At 37.4% G+C, this 26,876-nt stretch overlaps 1 protein-coding gene across 5 annotated transcripts in view; it reads right to left on the bottom strand.

The window, feature by feature from the left end:
- Positions 1–26,876, bottom strand: part of ARHGAP26 (Rho GTPase activating protein 26) — a 256,484-nt gene that overhangs the window by 21,332 nt on the left and 208,276 nt on the right. The window contains exon 21 of one of the 5 annotated variants that reach the window (XM_087709589.1): positions 2,948–3,075. The exons of 3 other annotated variants lie outside the window; for them this stretch is intronic. In XM_087709589.1, the coding sequence (XP_087565715.1) occupies positions 3,024–3,075 (52 nt within the window). In that variant the 3' untranslated portion in view covers positions 2,948–3,023. Of the gene's footprint in view, positions 1–2,947; positions 3,076–21,062; positions 21,301–26,876 lie in introns of those variants that run through there. One more of the 5 variants, XM_087709588.1, reaches the window with a different exon arrangement.

The raw sequence follows: 26,876 nt of genomic DNA, 5'->3' as shown, positions 1-26,876 counted from the left end.
TCCTTTTTCAAGATAGCGGCTGTGACTTATGCTAAAGTCTGAGGAATTTGATTCCCTTTCCAAAGGGAGAACACATTTTCAAAATACCAGAATAATCACCAAATCAGAGCTAACATTGTAATAGTTAATTCTACGTATGCTGAGTTAGCTATTGGAGAGCTCATGGGGTGTCAGCTCAGCACAAGATAATTCATTTAATGATTTAAGGTGCACATATATTGCTTCCTAAGACTGTTTTGGCACAAGTTTATTTTAAAAAAAAATGACTCAAATAGAAATTTACAAATGTTGCACATTCCATGTTAACAGAGGCCAGAAACTGCAGTTAAATCTCCTATCGCTGTTCTTGGTTTGGCCTGCATTCAAACATTTCGCTATGAAAGCAATATGTAAATATGTGCCCAAAGCTGAGCTATTCAGTTCTGAATAATATTTAACCCACTAAATTCTTATCTCAGGCAAATCAACAGTTAACAGAAAAATACTCTTCATACCATCAAGCTCTTTGCTCTGTTTAGTACCTTGGATTTTGCACACCCTCATTTATCAGTATATACACAATGCATATCCAGACACGCCCGTGATTCTTTCTAGTAGACTCCACGGAAAAATCTCAACGGACAATAATTATATAATGCTTTCTAATTAGACACAGTATGGATTGCTTCTTACTATATGATACCAACTGTCTTCTGGGTACTTGAGAGACCGCCTGCTGCCAATTACCTCCCAAAGACCCATTAGATCACACAGGGCTGGCTTCCTCCGGGTTCTGTCTACCAGCCAATGCCATCTGGCTACTACCCGGGGGAGGGCCTTCTCTGTGGCAGCTCTGGCCCTTTGGAACGAACTCCCCACAGAGATTCGGACCCTCACCTCTCCCCAGGCCTTCCGAAAAGCCGTTAAAACCTGGCTGTGTCGGCAGGCCTGGGGTTGATGAGTTCCCTTCCCCTCTCGATTTGTGTGTCTGTTGGTTATTTTTAAATGCTTGTATTTGTAGTTTTTGTGTTTTCCTTCCCCCCTTGGGTTTGTGCGCCGCCCTGAGTCCCGCTGGGAATAGGGCGGCATATAAATAAAACGAAACCTAAACCTAAACCTTCTCCATATCATGAGAAATAATTCATATGTACAAGGGAAATTAAGCCCTATCCAGTTTGCTCCTACATCACTATCACTCACTGCAATGTCAATTCTACAAAATGGTTTCTGCACAAAGTTAGCAGTTGCGTGGGAGCCATTTTAGATAGCCCTGGGCTGAATATTGAATTATCTGTAATTCTGTATCTGCCTGAGTTTGATGCCATTTCATTAGAAAACTTTCACTCCTCCTTAACCTCAACAGTCCTCTGCTTCATTTACTAATATCTTTTAAACTTAGTGGCTCTACTGATCCAGATAATTTTATTTCCGATGGAACAGCACTATCTCTGATCCAGGGTAATGCAGTGTAGTGTAGTACAATCCAATCCTGTCTATTAGCACTGAAGATGCTACCTCGTTTGGAAATGAAATGTCTGCAAGAAAATAACCAATAACCAAGCTCAGGGACCACCAAGGATCCTTCAAGAGCCGAGGTGGCGCAGTGGTTAGGGTGCAGTACTGCAGGCCACTTCAGCTGACTGTTATCTGCAATTCAGCGGTTCTAATCTCACCGGCTCAAGGTTGACTCAGCCTTCCATCCTTCCGAGGTGGGTGAAATGAGGATCCAGACTGTGGGGGCGATATGCTGACTCTGTAAACCACTTAGAGAGGGCTGAAAGCCCTATGAAGCGGTATATAAGTCTAACTGCTATTGCTATTGCTATTCATTTCAACCCTGAGCATCATATATTCTCCTTTATTGGTACCATTCCAGTCTAGTCCAATCCAGTCCAGTCAAATTCAGTCTAATCCAATCCAACCCAAGGTCATTAAGTCAAGTGAACAAAAAGACTCCTTCCAAAATGAAGTAACTAATACATTAGATTTGCTAACGATATCTTTCAATAATTTCATTACACACTACTTTTAAAGCAAATGCAAACTTGGAGTGTGTTTGGCCAAGCCATAACTTCATGTTATCTAACACCGATAGCTATATTGGAAGAAAAATATTGAAAATGGTAACTAAATACTGGAAACCGTTTCTATTAAAATATGATAACCATTGGGGCCAGATACCAAGCAATTTTTGGTGAAATAACCATAGCTTTCTGAATGACAGAATTGCCTACAAGATTAAAGATTTTAAAAATATCATGGATATCTTTTAAAATACACTTTATAGGAACCAGAAGACAACATGATGCCTAAGTTTAATATGGATTTCTGTGTCTTCCTGTGGAATTCGAGGAAATGGACAGTGTGAAAGGATCTGATGGCTTCTTTCCAGTTTTCTTGTGGGAAAGTATCCTCATCATAAAAAAAGCAGCTCATAATTTGGCATCAGAAGAGCATTCTTGACCAGATTAGAACAGTTTTTTTTTTAATATAAGTCGTAGTTTATGGTCAAACTTGCTTTACGTAGGGGGTCTATTCAAGAAAGACTGTAACCTTTACCTCAGGGAAATATAGAATCAAAGAAAGCAATGGAATAAGTACTATAGGGTAGATAAAGATTGAAAACTAGGACTGAGTAAATTTTGGTTTTAGCACAAAACCATTCTAACAAAAGCAACAAGATTCGGCCGGTGCCCATGTCTGTCTCTACATGCTTCCTTTTCCTTCATGAATGTAAAATGAAAGCTACCCATTAATATCTTTTAGAACAGTTTTGCAAACAACAATTCCTCAAAATAGAATCTCCCATTGCAGATCCATGAATGTCCAACAAAGAGTCCTCTGAAGCTTTCCCCATGTTCACCAACCATTGGCTGTTCAGTGCCTCAGTCTCATTTTCTCACATAACATAAACATAATCTCACCCGCTGATTGTCAATACACGTGTGAAGACAGGGCCAGTACACATGTGCGAGGCCTTCAAGAATAAACTGGTCAAAATCTGTTTGCCACATTAGCCTCTGCCTTCCCATCTTCATCAGAGTTCAGTTGCCACCACAGCCTTGCCTCAAATTATAGATGAATCCATAATCCTGGCTTAAATTTGGGGCACAGACCATGTATAAGACATAAAGAAATGTGACTATCATTTAACAGTAAAAAAAACACCAAACACCAACATATCCCCAGGCTCTAAAAGATGAAAACACAAGATGGGAGGTGTTTAATTGTACTTTCTGAATTTTTATGTAGTGGCTCATCGTTAACTTGAAGAATCACTGTGCTGAAGCAACGGTCAGCAAAATTCAGAGAATGAAACGTACTTGCAACTGCCGGGAAATGAACAGGATTGCCTCAGGAACCAAATCAGGGAGCAAAAGGGATACCAAAGGCAATTAATTGCATTAAATATAAGTATGCAAATATCGTAATTGTATATATAATTGTATACATACAAAATATTATTTGCCCATTTAGTCGTTAAAAGTTGATTTCTCAGATAATATTAGTACGAATTTCTAATATTCTCGATTTCTTCCTTTCTCCTAAATATTAATTTCACCTAAATTTAATTAATTTCATCTCAATCAATACTCTCTCCTTTAAAACCAAATACATGGCCTTAAATGGCTTACATGCTTTACAACACATTGATTTTTTTTTTAGTTTTCAAGTAACATAAAAAAAGCAATTCTATTTAATAAGTTTGATAGATTTATTTTCCTCAACATCCAATGCAAAATATGCATATTGATTTTTATCCTTTTGTATTTGTCAATGAAAATACTTTCCTCATCTCTTAATTCTAGGCCAGAGTGGGAGGAGGAGGGATAGCATTGTTACATAGCTTGTGAGAATGGTGAATATGGAAATCAAATATGGAGATTCTCAGTCATCCAGGTCATGGTTGTCCCAAGTGTTCTTTTTTTTTTTTTTTTCAAAAGGTAACTGGACTTTGTTTTTCCTTGAGAACATTTCTCTTCTCCTGTTATTGTACCTTTCCTTGAGTCCAGTTGCCTTTTGGAAAAAAAAAAAACCACTTTGAGGTCAAGTACATGATGCCACAAATGAACACGGAGAAACGATTCAATACTTCTACTTTATCGATCATGGATTGACTGTATTGATTAGAATCTGGAAAATCTCTTGACATTAATAATAAATTATATCAGTTATTTGGAAATATTAGTATGGGCAAAGAGACAATCACTTTACCTTGAAAACTGAACCATTTATTGTTCCTAGAAGAGTACGTAAATCCTTCAGAAATACAGAGTGCACACACGCCTTTAGAAATTCATGGCCAGTATATTAATTTGTTAATATTCTGGTGCTTGTTTCCTGGTACTACTAATGTCCCATTTCTCTAAGCCACTAAAAAAGTAAAAATGTCATTTTGACTGGTCTGAATGTTCATGTCTTTCTTGCTTTAGCTTTTCTTTTGATGGTAATGAATTTATACCACTACCTCTCCAACCTCATTCACCTGAGTACTTTTTTAATTTCCTCTTCCAGAAGAAGGTACACTCAGCAGATTTAATGAGGTTGGCCAGGATACCCAGGTGCAGTTGTTGAAGTACAGCATTTTTTTAAAATGGAAAATTATCTGAACACGCAAGCTTTGGAGAAAGCAGCAACTGTATACAAAAATGGACAAAGATTTCTTCTGGGACGGTGACTGACAAAAGTAAGATTAGATTAATATGACAAGAGCACTGGAGTGGAACAGCCTAAGCCTAGATTTACGTCAACTGAAATTACAAATACTAAATATGGAAAAAGGAAAGTGTGGGAAGGCTTTTTCTTTTTTTTTAGTTCAGGAAAAATGCATTTATTGCCTTGAAGGATAAAAAGAACCCTGCTGGATTGGACAAAGGAAGGTTATCCTGACTTCAGTATTGGTAAGCTAAATATTCCCGGAAAGGGTACAGGCAAAGCAGGCAGGAAGGCAATAGAGATTGGCTGCCACCTTCCTAGACAAGTGCTATGAAAAACTATGAAAGAAAAACAGATACAAATGCTGATTCAAATGAAAATTATAATAATATCCAAACAGTCAACAAAATACATTTCAACAGCATTTTCATGAAAACCAGCTCTTCAGGTCCTTCCTCTTCTTCATAACTTTGATAGCATTCATTTCTGTCTTCTGTCATTCTGTTTTTAACCGTTTAAGGGTTAAATTACAGATAGTTTTTGACTTACGACCACAATTGAGCAAAAAATTTAGGTTGCTAAGTGAGTTTTGCCCCATTTTACTTTCTTGCCACAGATGCTAAATGAATCATTGCTGTTAAGTCCTCGGACTCACGACCTGAGTGGGGCTGAACCAGCCCGGTCTTCTCTGATTGGTTCCAGTGCGCCTGTCGATGGGCGTGGAAACTGCAGCCCTCGGATTGGCTGCCCGCCTGACAGCTGTCATGTAAATAGCTGTCAGGCGGCCCCTGTTGTTGCTTGTTCTTTCTAACATTGACTTGTTAATAAACGGTTCTAACGCAGCACGGCGTCTGTTTTATCTCAGCTTGCGAACTAAGCAATTGCAGTTGTGAAATTAGTGACTCTGGCTTCCCCATTGACTTTGCTTATCAGAAGGTCACAAAATCTGATCAAATGACCCTGGGACGTTGAAATTGTCATAAATATGAACCAATTGCCAAGCACCAGAATTTTGATCATGTGACCATAGGGATGCTGCAAGAGTCATAAATGTGAAAAGTGGTCATAAGTCACTTTTTTCAGTGCCATTGTCACTTGCAACGGTTATTAAATGTTGTAGGTTGAGAACTACCCCTGTCCTGATGGTTTTGTTTTAACTGTGTAAGCTGTCCAGAGTCACATGCAAGTGAGATCAGCAGCTGTATAAATCCAATAATTTCTTAAAAAATAAACAAGTCATTAGCTGAAGCAAAACGAGAAATAGTCGAGGAACTCAAAAATTGATGGCCATCCCTTCTTTCTCCATTATTTTAAAAGCAAAAATAAAAATAGCAACCACAGCAACAAAAAGCCTTTGGCTGTGTGAGCTGCACATATGGTGCTGTGCATATATAAGAATGACTACATAACTGTGTTATGCTAGTACATCTAACAAGTCAGGCCATGTCCACTTAGGAGATACTACAGTTCAGAGTATGTAAATAATGTATATGCCTTCATTGTGTTTAGCATCTACACAAGCCTATTTGTGCCCCCTAATGGAAAGAACGTGCCATGATCACTCAAAAAAACATGTGCTCTGTGCTAAAGGAGAATGCAGAGGGGCTTTCTAATTTTAGGTTATTAGCAAACAAACCAAAAAAAGCATTCATCTGGAAACTGCTGCTGCTATTGTCTTTTTCACTCGAAACATGCATTTTCCTCCAAAGATGGCAGTATGGAGGTTTTTCTGTTCTCTTGACAAAAAGGCATTGGTGGTAAAGGGAAATGAGTAATTTAACGTTGTTGAAACACATCTCAAAGAAGAGGAAGACTTCACACGTTCAAGATTGGGACACAAATCACAATTGGGGACTTGCAGATCCTATAATGACTGGTACACCTTAGAAATGTAATCTACAGAATTACCTATGGAATAAAGCCAACATAATCTCCTGACTTAATCATGTTAACATTATGAAGAATGTGTTAGGCATTTAATATTTAAGTATTAAATATTACTCTCCAAGACCCAGATTGAAGAGATAAAACTGTATCATAATGAAAGATCATGTTAAAAGGCTTTAGGAATGGCCAGGAGCCTAATTTTGATGATTTTCGAGAGAGCTGCTTCTCAAAACTTCAGAGATCCTTATATCCTATGGAGTACACATTGCTATTGTCTCTACTTGGGATAAATTAGGGAAACTCTTTTGTTACCCATGAAATCTTATTTAACCATTGTTTCCCATGCAGACATCCATGTCTAGGTAGGGCTGGATTCCATCCTGCACATTTAAAATTGGTTCCAAAACCGCAGAAAAACCAATATTTCATGCTTGCAAGGAATATCCTTTGCACACTTAGAACACAAAATTTTAGATTTGGGTCTTGTGAAGTTCTAAGACGATCAGCATCATATTAAAGTAGTAATATACAGTATGTAGAATTACCTTATCTGGAGGCTCATTACACATAAGGTTTTAGTAACTTTGCAATACACCTTTGCAATGCTTGACCAAAACAATAGAAAAAAAATGCTTTACTTTGCAGGTGATATGAAAGAACCAACATTTGCAGAATTAATTGGCTCAATACAAATACAGATAGTCCTCAGGATAGCAATTGGGACTGGCATGGTCATTAAACGTGCGAAAACGTGTCCACATTGCTTAGTGACAACAATCCCAGGCAGTCCTAGATGACATCATGAGCCCATGATGTGCAGCTTGTTAAGCGGGAAGAGATAGGAGTCCCAGGTAAGGGGCACAAGGGTGCCATGCAGGAGTGGAGGGAGACCTTGGGGAAGGGGGGGCAGGGCAGAGCGTACATGAATCATACAAGTGTCCACATAGGCTGAATAGAAGCACGGGGAGGGAAGGTTGTGTGTGACAGAAAAATCAGATGTGATTTACTTGTAACCTTTCTTGTTGGCTTCTCCAGCAACTTTGCTTCTGGGGAGCCAGCAGGAAAAGTTGCAAAAGGCAATCATGTAACTGTGGCTCCCTGTAATTTCATAATTGTGAGCTGAGCACCAGAGTGCCGAGATTGTGATCACATGAATGAGGAAGTGTTGCAGTGGTTGGGACTTTGAAAGCTAGTTGTAAATAGATTAATGCTACATTTATGTATAATCTTGATTTTTATCTTACTATATGGAGGGGACCCGACCACATTATGTACAATATTCTTGCTTTGTGTGAGAAAGTAATACTCGTATTAAATACAGGCAGCCCTTGGGTGACAACCATTTGTTCAGTGAAGTTGCAAGGCTGAATGAATGGTAGTTATGACTGTGCTCGAAGTTCTGGCCATCTCAGTGCCCCACAGTCACATTTGGGAGATCGGTGACTGGCCTGCATTTATGATCGATCCCAGCATCTCATGTTCATGTTCTTCTGCCCTGCTTTAACTTCCTCTGTTGTAATTCCCCCCCCCCCCCTGCCCACACACACACACACAATCTACTAACCTCTTCCCTGGGTCAGCCATTTTTAACTGCTCAGCACTCCTGCCTACCCCTGCCACCCCCAGCAGACCTTAGCTGACCCCAGTTTTCTTCCTCCAGGAAACAAAGTAACCAAAGTTATAATCATTAGTCTAGGATATAAATCTCTGCCATATGAACAAGAAATTTCATGACTCAGGATCCCCAAGTATCGCTTACTTTAAGAAACTACTGATGCTGCAATTCAGAAATATGAAGGCAAAATAGCATGATCAAAATGAACACAAAATTGAACTCAAGAGCACATCTCCCCCACCCGCCCGCCAATTTGGCTTATGTGCCACAGGTCTTCGTATTTGACTTTTTAGTTTAAATAGTGTCTTCAAACTCCTAACTTTCATGCAATTACTATAGCAATGCTATGAAATCTGATCTCAAATTTGCAAACATACATGACTAAATTGTCCTAACTTTACCCAGACCTAGTCATGAGTAAGAAATTGAAAATAGTTGCATTTTTTTCTTTCGCCCTTTCCTAATTTTCCATTCAGAAATGAAACTGGTTGGGAAATATATATTCCTTTCATTAAGAACCATTTGGCTGCTAAATAATTATGCAAAGAACATTTTTTTTCCTTTTATTTGACTTAGTTTCTTATCTGCTAACTAGAACACTTTTTAGAAATCATATTTCTACTGTGTTTAGGCTGTGGGCACTACATATCTACACAAGATTCCGAAGTGGGGGAGGCGGGAAACCAAAATTGGGGAGCACTAATTCTTGGGATTCACTTTCAGAGGGAATAAAAGATCCTAATGGGAATCACACAAAACCTTCACAGGAAAAAAAAATCCCAACTCTAAAATAATTTAATGAGATTGAAATTATTCCTATAGCAAACTCATATTACATACTGAGTAGTTAAAGGGACTTGCAGCTGATGTCAATCCAATACCTTAACCTGACCTTGACAACAGCAGATCTACTGTAGGGTCATAGACATTTTAATTCTTCTGTTGCCACTGTCCCTGAAATCCATTTGTGCTCTTTACAAGAGGCAGAATAGGAACTTTGGACGGATTCATTTCTTCCGAAATCAAGGCCTCCATCCTGACTACTAGTAGTAAATAAAAATGTAATGTGCATTCACAGAACAGCCACAAAGCAATTAAGAAAAACGGGTCGGCAAAAGGCACATATTGAAACTGAGCCAGACAAGGCCACATTGCATTAGCACTTCGATAGTAACATCATTATTAAAAACCACACAATCTTTTGAAGAAATGCAGCCGTTGGAGATTTCAAACATGAAACTTCTTAAATAGTTTCAGAGTTGGTAGTGATACCTTACAGGACAAGTATTTTTTAAAAAAATATATTTCCTGCCCCTGAATTGGACAACAAGTGATTCCCTATTGAGAGAAGGGGGTTTCAAAGACTATTGTTCAGGTTTCTAAGCCTACCCTGTGCCTAGAGATAAGGACTCATTATCCGTATCACTCATAAACATACGTACATTTACCTGGTTACATAACTGAGTGGTTGAAAAAAGAAAAAAAGAAACCACAAAAAGAAAAGGGTATATTTATGTGTGCTTCCAAAAAGCAAATTGTGAAGGTAGATTACTTACTGGAATACTGTGGAACTCACTCATTATGGCCAATGCCACAACAAAGGGAGAATGAGTAGTTATTGAAAAGAAGGAGGATCTCTCATAATGCTTCCTGAAGCCTTGACCTAACATTCTCTTTTTTAGCTTACCGAGATACTTCCTATTAAGAGATCTGGTGGCTCAGTGGCTAGGACACTGAACTTGTCATTCATAAAGGTTGGCAGTTCAACGGTTCAAAACCCTAGCGTCGTGTAACAGAGTGAGCTCCCATTACTTGTCCCAGCTTCTGCCAACCTAGCAGTTCGAAAGCATGTAAAAATGCAAGTGGAAAAATAGGGACCACTTTTGGTGGGAAGGTAACAGCATTCCATGCGCCTTCGGTGTTTAGTCGTGCCTGCCACATGACCACAGAGACGTCTTCGGACAGTGCTGGCTCTTTGGCTTTGAAACGAAGATCAGCACTGCCTTCTAGAGTTGGGAATGACTAGCACATATGTGCGAGGGGAACCTTATCTCTACCTTTATACTTCCTATTACTTCTTGCAGTAAGGAGGGCATACAGCAGCAGCACCAAACCTCTCCTTTTCTTTCCACATAAACCCATCGATTGTATTTCAGCTGGCAACCACAACTCTGTTTATCACAAGCAAAAAGGGAAATTATGGGGATGGTAAACCACTTTGGATGGAAAGGCAAAAAGGTACTTTAATATGCAAAAGGGAAACAAGATGGGATCTGTCTGTCATTCCTTAAAGCAACTGGATCGTTTTCTGGGGTCACATTTCATGCATTCTTAATGAAAATATGAATTATATGTATTGAAATAGTTAAACAAGTATAAGTGAAGTTAAATAAACCATGGCGCTTGTCTTGGCTTTGACTATTATGGAGTATGGTCCCTTGTTAAGTCTCTGAAAAAGCATAAACAGTCTTCAGCATGGAAAAAATTGTGCAATCCTGAAATATTCAGTCTGCTTCCTACTTGATTAATTGATTATATGACATCAGTTGATTGATTCTTAGCAACCAAATTAGGATATAGCCTGAACTTGGTCTATCATTGTTACAATCAAGTCCATTCACATTGTTGCTGGTCATCTTCTCCTCTTTCTCTGCACCCTTCCAATCAATATAAATCTTCTCCAAAGATCTTAATACAGGTAGTCCTCAACTTACAACATTTCATCTAGTAACCGTTCAAAGTTATAATGCCACTGAAAAAAGTGACATAATCATTTTTCACACTTATGACCATTGTAGTAGCCCCATAGTAATGTAATCGAAATTCAGATACTTGGCAACTGATTCCTATTTATGACATTTGCCCATCCCAGGGTCATGTGGTCACCTTTTGTGACCTTCTGAGAAGGTAAAGCCAGATGCACTTAAAAACTGTGTCACTAACTTAACATCTGCAGTGATTCACTTAACGACTGGGGCAAAAAAGGTAATAAAATGAAGCACAATTCATTTAACAAATGTCTCACTTAAAAGAACTGAAATTTTGTAGTTGTAAATCAAGGACTCTCTGTATTTACATAATGTGTTTGAAATATGATAATTTGAGCCTGGATATTTGTGTCTCAAGTGAAAACGTCTGCCTTGGCAATGGCTTAAGCACTGAACTGACTTCAACTTCCAGTATTAGAAGCTTTTGTAATTAGGGATGGCTATCAGTTCATTAGCATGCTTTAGCATACCAATTTAAAGTTCAGAGTTGTTTTGAAAGACTTTCTGTTTCCTTATCTGTTTCCACTTTTTAGAGTTTAGAGTTTTATTAGTATTTGTAGGCCGCCCTTTTCCCTGAGGGGACTCAGGGCGGCTCACACAAAACCGGGAAGGGGGAATACAGACATTAAGATAGAAACATATAATAAAATAGTAAGCAACATACATTCATCATTCGGGAGGGGTAACTATCCTTATCCCCAGGCCTGACGGGCGAGCCAGTTCTTCAAGGCTATGCGGAAGGCTTGGACGGTGGAGAGGGTACGAATCTCCACGGGGAGCTCGTTCCAAAGGGTCGGGGCTACTGCTGAGAAGGCCACTTGCACTTACTTTATAGATATTGTCATAATACTACTTCTTGTCTCTTCAAACAGCTCTCTGAAATTTTTTAACTTCTTTTCTGAGTCTTCTGTCCGTCTTGGATTTGCCTTTTTTCCCCTCTTCTTAGTAGTTTCCATCATTTGTTCTAACATCCAGTTCGCTTTTTTCTGTTTCTTGATCTGTGGTAGTTTCTTTTCACATTTATCTTTAACAACTTCATTCTATCACTCCGTTAGTTCCTAAATTATTATGTTCAGAACCTTAAAGCAATTCCTGATGTTCTTGAAAACGGTAGGAACATTTGCAAAATCATACTTTGGAAATTGGTTTGAACTTCCTCTGCTTAATATGGAATTTCCACATTAATAATTCGCAAATTCTCCCACCATCAGTCAGGCCTTTGCTGTTAAAACCTCTTGTATCAATATGGTCCACTTGATTTCTGTGTACTCCATCCAATGATATCTATATATGTAAGTATCATTTTGGTTGTTGAAAGATCAAGTCAGAAACTATTAAATAATGGGATAATCAGGAATTCATAAGGTACTCCCGTGCTTCATTTACCTTTCCTAAGCCATACAGTCTAACTTAATATTTCCAACTCTGGCACTAACCAAGTTTCCAACCACAAGCAGCACATCTTGCTTGTATGTCCTAGTCAATTTCAAACTGAATTTTGATCATCAAACTCATCAACCTCTTTTTCTGCTTCAGTGGTTGGAGCATAAACTTGGATAATTGTCATATTAAAAGATTGTCCAGAAAACCTAATTGATATTATTCAGGTCATTGACTGCATTGTTGCCTAGGAATGTTCTTGTTATACCCATCCTAACTATGAAAACAACACTGTTCCTTCTTTGTTTTTCTTGTCATGAGCAATAAAAAGTGCCATCTTCCCACTAAAGTGACCAATTCCAGTCCACCTTAACTGATGCATAAGATATAAACATGTAGTTGATCCATTTCATCTTTCAGTGGGCTGAAATTTTTCTTGTTTAAGTTTCTTATGTTTTATGTTCCTGTTGTAATCCTTTCTTTGCAATTTTGCCTACATGGCAACATCAGCAACTAAATATCCCAAAGATTTTGGCTATGTCATAAACACTATTAATACTCCAAAAGATCCTCAGCATTTCTTCAGTAACATGTTACGTGTCATATTACATGAGGGGGGCTATCATTTGGCTCAATATCATCAATTAGATTTTCTACCTACAGTATGTGATTTTCTTGGTTAAAAAAATACATTTATCATTGTCTTTTCCCATGATGTTGTATGAATTGATGAGTTTGCAATTGTCACAAAAGTGGTCTTCTTGTCTCCAGCATCTTTCTGTATTGGAATTGTTCAATATACAGGTGCCTCCTTGTTTTAGGTGGCTTCACATTTTGGGCAACTCGGCTGGGATTATATAATTTTGGCATACACCCTCGGAGTTCTACCCTTATCCCTACAAAGAACACCTCCCTCCCTGCCATAATAAAGCAGCACAGTTGGATTTGAGGGCTATTCCCTCCTAGCATCCCACAGAATTCAAGACCTCTAGGCATGCAAGTTATATATTAAAAGCAGTGAAAAAGGGAGCCACTACAGTGAAAAAAACAATAACATCAGCAGCAACATGCCTATTTTCTAACTAAGCTTTTAAAGATGGGCCATTTTTGATTGGCTAAATTTTTTTTTATGCAAATCTAATCCTACACTTCCCATAATGCATAACTCTATTATGTATATTCTCGAAATCATTCCTTTCAGTTATGAATGATAATTACGAATTTCTAAATTCCTTACCACTTTATCAGATTCAGCTTGAAACCACTTTAACCAAGATGCGTGATGGCCTACTTTAGATTCACTTTCTTATTGCATAATAATCTGTTGTTATAAAAACCTCTTACTCTGCATAAATGACATTGTCTCCGTACCTTGAGTAGAATTGTCCTAAATCGTGGCACGACAAAACTGCGCTCGACTAAAGCGCACCCGATGAAACCACGTCGCTGACGTCATCAACAGGGCGACAACAGCGAGCGCGGAGAAAGAAGGGCGCTTTAAATAGCGCTTTTAAAGCAAGCCGATTCAAGTTAAGGTAAGGGTTAGGTTTAGGGTTAGGGTTAGGTTTAGGGTTAGGGTTAGGTTTAGGGTTAGGTTAAGGGTTAGGATTAGGTTTAGCGTTAGGTTAAGGGTTAGGTTTAGGGTTAGGTTAAGGGTTAGGTTTAGGATTAGGTTTAGGGGGGTTAGGTTTAGGTTTAGGGGTTAATTTTAGGTTTAGCGTTTACAGCGTGCTTTTTTCTCCACGCTGTTGTCGCGCTGTGATGATGTCAGCTACGCGGTTTCGTCGAGCGCCCTTTAGTCGAACGCGGTTTTGTGGTGGAACCGTCCTAAATCAGGGTGCAAAGTCATGATGCATCATCAAAAAGGTTACTGCAATTCTGTCCTTTATCAATAGAAGTAATTTTTCATGTCAGGGATATTGATCTTGTTAGAATATGAAGCAAAATTAACCAAGAGTAATTAGCAGAGCGGCAATGTAGCTATAATGAGATTTCTTTCTTTTTTTCTTTTTTCAAAAATAAAAACAGATCACTAGATTCCGATACCTCTTGACAAGGTATTTCTCAACAAGGACCATGTATTTTGGCTTTTGATAAGGAACTTTCCTAACCATACTTGACTAATATTTTTCTGCCTGAACGTGTTTTTATGCAACTGATTTATGTGCTTTCAATCCTAGCCAATCTGACTGCCCTTTTTCTCTCTTCCTTCTCATTCACATCTATGAGACAGAACAAGGTCACTGAAAAATAAAACTTTATAGATCATTTTCCATCTGGCCATTTTCTTGTGGGAGATAGGCATTGCAAGTAGAATGTTACAGTACTGAACATTGTGACTGGATCTATTTATACATTCTGTATATGTATTATATCCCATGAATTGTTTTTAATCCCATTAACAGCTTTCTTGATATTTATAGAACCAAGTACTATGTAATACATTACAGAAATTATATCAATTGGCTACAAATTATACACAGGTAAAACAATTCAAGTTCCAAAAATTCAGTGGAACAATCTTGTAATAATAATACAAGAAACCACCCTGCTTGCAATTTTTCATTTCATTTCATTTTAATTTATTTGTATGCCGCCCTTTTCCCTGAAGGGACTCAGGGCAGCTCACAACTCAAAGGGAGGGGAAAAACCATGCATAATTAAAAAGCACAACAGTCATACCATTCGAAGTGGGGCAGCGAGTTTTTAGCCCCAGGCCTGTCGGAACAGCCAGGTTTTAAGGGCTATGCGGAAGGCCTGGAGGGTGGTGAGGGTACGAATCTCCACGGGGAGTTCGTTCCAGAGGGTCGGAGCAGCCACAGAGAAGGCCCTCCTCCGGGTAGTCGCCAGTCGACACTGGCCGGCTGATGGAATTCGGAGGAGGCCTAGTCTGTGGGATCTAATTGGTCTAGTGGAGGTAATTGGCAGTAGGCGGTCTCTCAAGTACCCAGGTCCAATACCATGAAGGGCTTTGTAGGTGACAACTAGCACCTTGAAGCGTACCCGGAGATCAACAGGCAGCCAGTGCAGCTCGCGGAGGATAGGTGTTATGTGGGTGAACCGAGGCGCACCCACGATCGCTCGCGCGGCTGCATTCTGGACAAGCTGAAGTCGCCGAATATTCTTCAAGGGCAGCCCCATGTAGAGCACGTTGCAGTACTCCAGTCTGGAGGTCACAAGGGCACGAGTGACTGTTGTGAGAGCCTCCCGGTTCAGGTAGGGACGCAACTGGTGCACCAGGCGGACCTGGGCAAATGCCCCCCTGGTCACAGATGACAAATGCCTATATGCTTAGGCTGTACCTCAATAATTCTTAAATCCTTGATTAGGACTTGAATTATTAAGTTTCTACCAGTCATAGACTGTGAATCTAACTGTACAGTAGATTACCTACACATAATTAATAGTAATAATGCTACATCTGGCTATCCCAGGTCCTTGGAGAGGACTCAATAGGTCGACAAAAATGCCAAATCCAGTCTAAATGTCTGGCCAACTGTGCAACCAACGGTAACAACAATAGTGCCTCAATGAGATGTAAAAGCAGAGTAACAGATGGGCAAAAGGAACATGTGGGACAACCTTGAGTAAGGATCCTGATCACAAATCAGTGCAAATGCTAATATAGACTGGCTACACAATTTTGATAAGAGCAGATATAAGAATCATCCACTTTCAATCATAAGAGTTTCATAATTATCTTCTGTGAGGCTTGAGTTAAAATGTTGTCAGAACGTAATATTGCAGGCTAATTCATTGCCCATTGTCTGGAGTTCGACCCTGACCAGCTCAAGGTTGACTCAGCCTTCCATTGTTTTGAGGTCAGTAAAATGAGGACCCAGATTGATGAGGCAATATGCTGATTCTGTAAACTGCTTAGAGAGGGCTGTAAAGCACTGTGAGGCTGTATATACTCTAAGTCTAAGTGCTATTGCTATAAAAGCTTTTTAATCTGCAGATTAACCTTGAAAGATTATTCTGACAGAGATTCTTCCACTTTAACTTGTCTTTTAGTCTGATAAAGCTTTGACTTTTGAATAGTATCTGTATATACAGGTGAAACTCGAAAAATTAGAATACCATGCAAAAGCTATCAGCATGTTATGGAAGACCAGGATGCTGGTCTTAAACAGTGGTCCAAAGTCCTCTTTTCTGATGAGAGCAACTTTTGCATCTCATTTGGAAACCAAGGACTCAGAGTATGGAGGAAGAATTGAGAGGCACACACTGCAAGATGCTTGAAGTCCAGTGTGAAGTTTCCACAGTCTGTGTTGATTTGGGGAGCCATGTCATCTGCTGGTGTTGGTCCACTGTGCTTCATTAAGACCAGGGTCAACGCAGCGGTCTACCAGGAGATTTTGGAGCACTTCATGCTTCCTTCTGCAGACGAGCTTTATGGGGACGCTGACTTCATTTTCCAGCAGGACCTGGCACCTGCCCACACTGCCAAAAGCACCAAAACCTGGTTCAATGACCATGGAATTACTGTGCTTGATTGGCCAGCAAACTCATCTGACCTGAACCCCATAGAGAATCTATGGGGCATTGCCAAGAGAAAGATGAGAGACATGAGACCGAACAATGCAGAAGAGCTGAAGGCCGCTATTGAAGCATCCTGGTCTTCCATAACACCCCAGCAGTCCCACGGGCTGATAGCTTCCATGGTTCCACCACAAATCCACGGTAGACTAAAGCGCGCTCGACGAAAGCGCGTACGTGACGTCATCACAGCGCGACAAAAACGGCACGCTGTGAGCGGTAAAATTAAAATTAACACGAAAACCTTACCCTAACCCCCCCAAACCTAACCCTAACCCTAACCCTAACCCTTAACCTAACGCTAAACCTAATGCTAACCCTTAACCTAACCCTAAACCTAACCCTAACGCTTAACGTAACCCTAAACCTAACCCTAACCCTTAACCTAACCCTAACCCTAAACCTAACCCTTACCTTTATGTGAATCGGCTTGCTTTAATTTAATTTTAATTTTAATTTAATATATTTTTAATTTTATTTGTCGCGCTGCTGATGACGTCACGTACGCGCTTTGATCGGGCGCGCTTTAGTGGACCGCGGTTTTGACGGGTCACGAGCTTCCATGCCATGCCTCATTGAGGCAGTAATTGTTGCAAAACGGGCCCAAATCAAATACTGAGTACATATGCATGCTTATACTTTTCAGAGGTCCGATATTGTTCTATGTACAATCCTTGTTTTATTGATTGCATGTAATATTCTAATTTTCTGAGATGGTGGATTTAGGGTTTTCATGAGCTGTACGGCATAATCATCACAATTATGACAAATCATAGCTTGAACTATCTTGCTTTGCATGTAATGAGTCTTATCTCATATATTAGTTTTACCTTTTAAGTTGCATTACTGAAATAAATGAACTTTTGCATGATATTCTAATTTTTCGAGTTTTACCTGTATATGTGGGAGTAGCTTCAGAACATAGTTACTTCTGAGAGCGGTTGATTTATCAAGAAAACTGCACACTTTATAAAATTAGATACTTTATTTTACCAGTTTGTTGTTTACATGCATTCCAAAATATTTTATAACCTTGAATTAAAAAAAATAGTTTGCTTTTCATTCCTTTCTTTTATACAGTGAAAGAACTTAGCAGGTTTTATTTTTGTTACAATTAAATGTTACTTTAGCACTTTAAGCATATAAAGGAATCTACTATATATTTAAATGAGAAATTCAGAAACATTGAGCTCTACAATTAACACATATTGATTTAAGAAGATGGACGATGACTGTATTATATCAACCTGAGATTCGTTTCATTAAAGTATATATTATAAATACTATAACCACATTTATTTACTCATTTATGCAACATATACATAATATGTATTATAGTTTATTATATATATATATATATCCAATTTTCACAGTCCTGAATATCATTTGTAAAGCATGCTGCGCATTTCACAGTAATGATTTTTTCCCCCTAAATCCAGGGGTAAGCTTTTAAATTATCAGATCCAGGCTGCAAAAATACCAATTGACCACTAGATGTCAGCAATCTGGTAGAATTATTCTTACTCTGTTATCTGGTGGACATTTGGATTTTTACAATCTGGATCTTTAGCCTACAATCTGGATCTTTTGCAGGAGATCAGTCACACTAGGCATTCTCACAACCAGAGGGTTAGGGTTTTCTCAATGAAACAGATTAGATTTAAGTTAATGTTATGACTAATATTATTATTATTATGACTGATTTAAATTGCAGTGATTCAACTCTAAAAACTAAAGATGAATTCCAACAGATTTTTCAGTATTATTTTAATTCTTCACTTTCTTATACACTAGGTCCTTCTGAATAAATTCACAGACAAATGCTTGGATATATATCATCATAATGAAGAAAAGAACTTAAAACACAATATGTTTAATTTGAGAATCTGAGAGATCATTTCTTAAGGATATGTATTTTTCATTTTTATTATAATCAAACACTAAAAGCAACTGCCTGGTTTATTAAAATCTAAATAGCAATAAAACTACAACACTTTACAATTGTGTTATTAATTCTGCATCAAAGAATCATAGAATATAAGAATTGGAAAGGATTTTGAAAATCATCCAATCCAGAATCAACTCCTTCAGTATCTTTGCCAGAATGCAATTGTGTCTCTTTTTAAGATTCTGAATATTCCACTGAAAGACTCCAATACTCCCAAGGTAGCCTGTTGTCAAATAGATCTTATTAAGATTTTTTCTTCATGTCCCAAAGGTGCTTTTTTTTTCAAAAGGCAACTGGATTTTGCTTTTCCCTTGAAGACATTTCACTTCTCATCCAAGTTCTGAAGAAGTTTCTTGGATGAGAAGCGAATTTTGTTTTGTTTTGTTTTTTAAAAAGCACCTTTTGGATAACCATGACCTGGATGACTGAGATCTCCATGGAGATTTTTTCTGGTTATTTGGCACAAATCTACTTTCTTATAATTTAATTGTGTTGTTTCTTGTCCAATCTTCTGGAGCATCTCTAAACAATTATGCCTATGACAGTCCTTCAGATAACTGAAGGCAGCTATCTTGTCTTTCCATAGTTTTCTCATCTTCAGGCTAAATATATTCAATACTGCCAACCAGTGGTGGAATTCAAAATGTTTTACTACTGGTTCTATGGGTGTGGCTTGGTGGGAATGGCTTGGTGGGCGTGGCATGGGAAGGATACTGTAAACTCTCCATTCCCTCCCACTCCAGGGGAAGGTTACTGCAAAATCCCCATTTCCACCCAATCAGCTGGGACTCAGGAAGTAGAAAATAGATGGGGGTGGAGAGAGTAAGAGGTGGTATTTACCAGTTCTCCGAACTACTCAACATTTCTGCTACCGGTTCTGCAGTACTGGTCAGAACCTGCTGAATACCACCTCTGCTGCTGACCATTTGTTATACTTTTTCCTTCCTGATCCCTCATAATCTTGGTTGCTCTCCTAGTTGGTCATTGTCCTTCTAGAAAGAAGCTGGATGCAATACTCCAAATGCAGCCTATCTAGCCTGAAATGGACAAGAATCATGATCACATATTTTTCATGGTTATGGTTGGTATTCTAGAAATGCCCGTTTTTTCAAGTTTTCAGATTTATCTTCAACCAATAATCCCTAATCAAGTTGTCACTGTAGCCATTTTGGCATCCTGGATAGAATTCAACCTTGACAGCTTTTCACCTAAGATTCATAGACAGGAGCTGAACAAGATTTAGTGCAATCTATATCTTTGAGGATTGCTCCCTGAACACTAGGTGTTCCACCATTTTAACAATACCAGTAGTTATATATATATATTTATAAATGAAATCATGTTTATAAGGGAGAATAAAACAAACCTACCCCAGAGCTATGTATTGCAGGTGGTGGTTATTATATTATTCCAACCCTCCTCCATTTGTTTGGTTTAGTTTTTAGCTTTGGTGACATTTAGTGCATCAGTCCCAATTACAATTGTTGTCTTGTTATTTTTACCAAGAACACATGTTGGAAGAGACCTTGGAGGTCTTCTTGTCCAACCTCCTGCTTAGGCAAGCCGACCCTATACCATTCCGGACAAATTGCTGTTCAATCTCTTCTTAAAAACTTCCAGGGATGGATCAAAAAGCTTGGGAGCACACTCACCCAAAAATCCCAGTCTTAGGTAAAAACATATAATAAGCAAAGCTGGTAATTAAATCCTTAAAAGGTATAACAGGTTTCTGTATTAAGAGCTTAGTCACAAAGCCTATCAGGATTTAAATAAAAGATGAGGGGATGTGGGAAGCAAACTAAGCTGGCATGGTGACATCTATTCAACTTTTTGCCTTTCATTCCCATCTTTCAGTAAGAATATATAGGCTCAACTAATTTGATGCAAAATCAGTTTTTAACTGCTCCTTCATTTATTTTTCAGGTGATTGTAGCGAGATTATATCTTCATTGGTGTAGCGCCATTTTTGCTAGATGGGCTAGTAAAAATTTAGAGTTCTCTTCCAATATCTCAAGGGTTACCACAAAGAACAGGGAGTCAAGCTATTCTCCAAAGCACCCGAGGTCAGGACAAGAAGCGATGGAGGGAAATTAATCAAGGAGAGAAGCAACCTAGAACTAAGAAGAAATTTCCTGACAGTTAGAACAATTAATCAGTGGAACAACTTTGTCTCCAGAAGTTGTAAATGCTCCAAAACTGGACATTTTAAAGAAGATATTGGATAACCATTTGTCTGAAGTGGTGTAGGGTTTCCTGCCTAGGCAGGGGGTTGACTAGAAGACCTCCAAGGTCCCTTCCAACTCTGTTATTCTACGTTTTTTCTTGAACATGTAAATGGGAAAGTGTTTTGCACATTTTTACTGTTCCTCTGAATGTAATGCACTCAACATTTATGGACAGTACAATTTCTAGGCACTCCACTTCAAGGGTTGTTGAGCTCAGCATCACTTGTCAACGTTGCCATTTCCCCAGATGTTTGATGTGAAGTAGGTGTATCTCCAGAGGCCTCTGTTGGAGCAGGGGGGATTCTAAATATGAGAACATGGATGAAACAAAAATGGAGCATAACCAGAAAAAAAAATGAAATAACCTGCTATAATTCTTAGGCTATTAATAATTTCACAGCTTAGCACTCTTATGTCAATTTTGTCTGCACATCAGCTTCTTCACGATCATAATGCGACCAAATGGAAAGGCTCAAGGGCACATTAATTGATAGTTGGGATCCATTACAACAGCAGAAAAGATTGGTGAGATTGCATTACCTCCGTTTGGTGGCAAAGTAGGGCTGCTATAGCTACTGCTAATTTATGAACTTAATTAAGCAGAGGGATCTCCTTTCAGAATGAGACAGGATGTCTTTATGACTTAAGGTTTCTGGTTTTTCTTTTTTTCCTCTGAACCTTTAGAGAAAATCTACTGCTAATGCAGAAATTTGATCCAGTTGTACTACTAGCCTGTCTGACAAAGCCAACAGAAAGACGTTTAGGGTAGACACATTTTCTTGATTATGAGGACTGCTTCAAATATACCGATTTATAAATTAGGTTCCCCTGCAAAAGAAATAGAATAGAATAATCCTGTTGAAATTTAGATGAAAAATCTGGAACCAAAATGAGAAGGTGTAGACTATTTTTCTTAAAAGTTCACTATCAAACTGTAAGTTCCCACCTACTATCTAGTTCTAGCTTCAGATGATATTAAATATTTAACTTCTATCATCTTATTAGATGTGATCAAGAGAGTAACGGTTAATAAAAGTTAATAAAAGTATTATTTTCAGTGTCATAGACAAAGGCTCCCAATTTTGCTTTTTCCTTAATAGAAATATGAAAAAACGTAGCATTTCAGAAATACAAGAAACTCATAGTGAGCCAAAAATATAAACTGCAGATTTGTTTGTTGCTATTTACACACACTTTCAAATTAAAAAGCTGTGATGAAAAAAAAAAGGGGGGGGGGAACTAGTTAAGATGATACACATCTATTTCAAGAGGGAAATGCACAGAAAATGCAGTTCACCGCTTTTTTTATGCCATTCATTCATTATGCCATTCTTTGAACAATATATTGTTATGCAGTAATCGCTAAGTAAATTATACGGAGAAGGGGAATGAGTCTATCTATACATTTATATTTTCAGGGATCAATGAAGCTGTATTCTAAAGCATGTATAAGAACATAGGTATGTACAAGTTCTCAGTTAGTTCTCCATATCTGTGAGGACTCTTGTTCATATAGAACAAGACCAGGCATCTTGGACTAATATTTTTTGTATTTTTGATGTCTCAAAGTTACATTGTCTTAGCAATTTATATTACAATCGAAGATAAAGCAAAAAACAATTACATTCAATACAAACCACTGAATTGCAATGGACAGGGGAGAAAGTTAGTAACGGCACAAGAATAAGTTGATATACACACAAAGTGCATCTTTTTTAAAAAAATTGGCTGCATTATGATTTTCTGCCAAAAAAATGATCTTTTTTATTTTGTTACCCATTGAAAACTACAGCTGTTGATCTGTGGGCTGCTACCAATTTTCAACTGGGCTATAAATAAAGGATTTGTTACTTTAGGCAACTCTATATGAAACATTTGAAATATAGCTTATCACATATTGTAAACTGGGGTATATTATGTAAATAGTGATTAGCAATCCAGAGAAAAAATGCCAACTTTACTTTCTAAAGTATTTCTTCAACTATTTATTTTTCACTTTTCCTTGGAGTAAATAAAACTCACTGAGACCATTAAGAAACAAGAAGTACCAGCATGCTGGTAGATTATATAAATCTTGGATAAATATTTTTTAAAAAATTGAAAGTCCAAATCAAAAAACACAAGAGAAACCTAAAACCCCATCAATACAAGCAGTACATAAACAGGGAGAAAACCTCACACTCACTAGCATTAATAATGTTACGCAGTCAGGACTGAAATCTTTGCAAGCAATCAACAAAGCTCACAAAGCACCAGGGATTCCACAGAGTCAACTTTCTCAGATCTGAACAAGCCATGGAATGAAATAGAAAGATTTAGCCTTTTTTTTCAAACTTGGAATGACAAGGACATGCTGATTTAGCATATAATGGATATGCAGGAATATTGTTGTTGTTTAAGCTATAAACTTGCTAAAACTACTTTTTTACTCCTTGGTTCACATGAGAATGTATAGAAAATACATCCTTTTAACACATGAACCTTCGTTGAATTTTGAAAACTTTCTATGTCCAAACTTTTTCAATCAGTAGCCATATTACTGTTACTATGCTATAAATTTGCTTGTTGAAGTAAATTAATTTTACAAAGCTAATTCTCCATCACTGGTAATGAATGGTAGAAGAGAATATTTGTAGCTGAGACTTGAACTGTGAGGTCCTTGGTGGTCTCTGAGCTTGATGGTTTTCACTGGTAAGTTGAGCATCATTTTGTTGACTTGTAAAACCAACATTGAAGGGTAAGCGGAAGCACAAACAAAACATTGAGAAGACAAGAGCTTTCATAGTTTTCATGCCAAATTAATGGAAGTAAGAAAAGCCAATGCAACACGACAACAGTTACATATATTTTGTTCCTAAACTGGAAAATCTACATGATAACAAAGATAATTTGTTACTGCATTCCTACAAAATACACTAGGATTTTCCCTTTGTCCAAATAGACTACAAATATTCACAATCTATTTTTTTATGAAAACTCCCACTATTTGTGGTCGACTATTAAGAAGCTTGTTGCACTGATCCCACAATTAGGAACAGAGATTGATTACAAACAGACGCATACCAATAAGGAAAATACATATAAAAAAGAAAAACTAGGAATGGTGCCTGGACCAGATGGATTATCAGATTCGTTTTATAAATATTTTGAGGATAAACTTTTACAACCCTTAAAAAACATGATGAATTCTATCCTACAGGGAGGGAAATTGCCAGAGTGCAAAGAGGCCAATATTGCATTAATATCTAAAGAAGGACAAGATTTGATTTTAACAAGAATCCATTGGCTGATATCATTATTTAATAATAACTATAAGTTCTTCACAAAAATTCTAATTGATAGACTGAAAATAATTTTGCAAGATTTGTGCATGATGATCAACTTGGATTTTTAAAAAAAATCAGTTAAAGAACAATGTTAGAAGTGTCTTGGGCATTTTAGAATATCTGGAGTAACATAATGAAAAACAAGCCACATTGATTTTTCTTAGATGCAGAAAAAGCCTTTGATTTGAGCTGGGTTTCTTGTTCAAAGTTTTGGAAAATATGACTTTTGGAATGAAATTGGAATGAATGAGGTTTTTTTAAAAGCCATTCATGAAATGGCTTTATGCTTCTTAGAAAGCAGAATTGTCAATTCAGATCAAACAAACCCTGTGATATACAAATAAGGAACAAATCAGGATCGTGGGATTAAAGATTTTAAAAGGAGGCTAGAAGTAAGGGTTTTTGCAGGTAGCTTGGTGTTGGGTCTATAATACACCTTGAATGGATATGCAATATGAATGGGCAGATTAGGAGAATATGGTGCATTAGCAGGTTTCAAGACTAATAAACAGAAGACAAATATCTTAACAAAAATGTGAAAATGGATTAAACAGAATTGATGAATAGAAGAAGTTTATGATTTGAGAAGAAAATAAGTATGTGTGTATCTGATAATTATGAATTGTATATTATTTCAAAATAGTTATGTTAAGATAGGGAATAAAGTCTAAAAAGTTATGTTAAGATGGGATAAATTACAACCATCATAGCTGGATGATTATAAAAATGATTGTCTTGCCTAGAATTACGTTTTTGTTTAGACAATACCTGTTCTGACAATTGATGTACCATTGAAGCACTGGCCAATATAATTAGATATATTGAAATTTATGTGATAGGAGGAAAAAAAAACCATGAGTTAAATTTAAGGTGTTACAAGATGCAAAGGAAAGATGATTGATTTATCTGATATGATATAGTATTTTGCAGCTTGGTGTTTAATTTGGATGACTCTAGAAGAGATTTGGAGTTAGAAGGACATAATTTGAGATTTGGATAGTATGGGTGTTTGTGCTACAATAAAGACAAGTTTCGTGCAGATTCGTTATGTTAAACAGGGCATATTGAGAATATGGAATAGGTACAAATCCAAGTTGTACCTGAAAACACCTTTGTGTATCTCAGCACAAAAAGCATTTTATAGGTGAGAAATAATAGGTAAACACAAATGGCCAACTTATCATGAAACACCAGAATTCTATCAAGGGGAATGTAAAAGGAAATCAAGAAAGAACTGATTGCAGAGGGATGTAGTTGAAAATGTTCTTTTATTTATAGGACCTGGCTCTACCTCATGGCTTGGGGACGCAATGGGGGAACCTCATACTGGAGGTGGTTGACTAATTAAATTCCACCCCATTCTCCTCCCCTCCATTTGTCCGGCTCCTCTCTTTGCTATCTTGTATCTATGATTTCATCTGTTAATGTTTTTTATCTGCTGAGTTTTTTTTGACAATGTATTTTTAATATTTTTCATTGTTTTTATGTTGTAAGCTACCCAGAGTCATTGGGTATGAGATGGGTGGCAAATAAATAAATTCAATAAATAAATGAAGAAAGAAAGAAAGAAAGAAAGAAAGAAAGAAAGAAAGAAAGAAAGAAAGAAAGATAAAGAAAGAAAGAAATGAAATTATATTGTTATAATCTTAAGGAGAATTTTTAAAATGATGTACTATTGATACTGTATATGTTATCAGAGAAATTGTCTAGAATGTGTAAAGTCACTTCAAATTTATGTAGCAAATGTGAAGAATAGGAAAGGACATTTTATCTCCAACTCCACATGTTTGATGGAACTGTAAAAAAGCTAGAAATTTCTGGATTTAAATATATGCATAACCTGATTCAGATGATTTTAAAGATTAATATCCAATTGAAGCCAGACATTTTTCTTTTGAGATTGATGAATAAGCAGTTGGAATGATGATGGAACTTGCTGACATGGCTAAATTGACATCTTTGATCAGGGAAAAGACAAATAATTACATTTATTGCTGACTGGAAACCTGTTGTAGACTTTTTATGTAAAAAAGGAAAATATAAACTTGTGATTTATAGTTTAGACAATTAAACAGGATAGATTAAAGAAGAAAGGCACTTATGCTGTAACCATAGAGTAAGGGGCAAATTTATAACTGTACTTATAACTTATGTCAAGAAGATTAGAAACTACCAGTATGTAACATTTTTCTTTTTCCCACTTCCTGCACTTTTAGCTTTCTCTTTGATCTTTCTTTCTTTCTTTCTTTCTTTCTTTCTTTCTTTCTTTCTTTCTTTCTTTCTTTCTTTCTTTCTTATACAGTTTGAATTAACAATTATATAAAAATATGTTGACTTGGTACACAGATCTATGCTCCCTTGCTTCTAATTCCTACTTCAGCAAAATCACTTAACAGAATATTTCTTTCAAGCCAAATTCTTTGATTCATCTATCTGACAGAAGAGAGCTGGAGAAAATTAGAAATGAAAACTAAAGCTTAGTGTCCCGCAGATTAATGTTGCATTTCAGTTTTATTCTTTCGTAAACAGGAAAAGATTTTTAAAAATGATGCT

Source organism: Thamnophis sirtalis, unplaced genomic scaffold, assembly GCF_051295495.1.
Source record: "Thamnophis sirtalis isolate CommonGarterSnake01/CBP01778 unplaced genomic scaffold, rThaSir2_p1.2 scaffold_3, whole genome shotgun sequence".
Taxonomy (NCBI): Eukaryota; Metazoa; Chordata; class Lepidosauria; order Squamata; family Natricidae; genus Thamnophis; species Thamnophis sirtalis.
The sequence above is the reverse complement of the archived record's forward strand: the minus strand, read 5'-3'. Positions and strand labels throughout refer to the sequence as shown.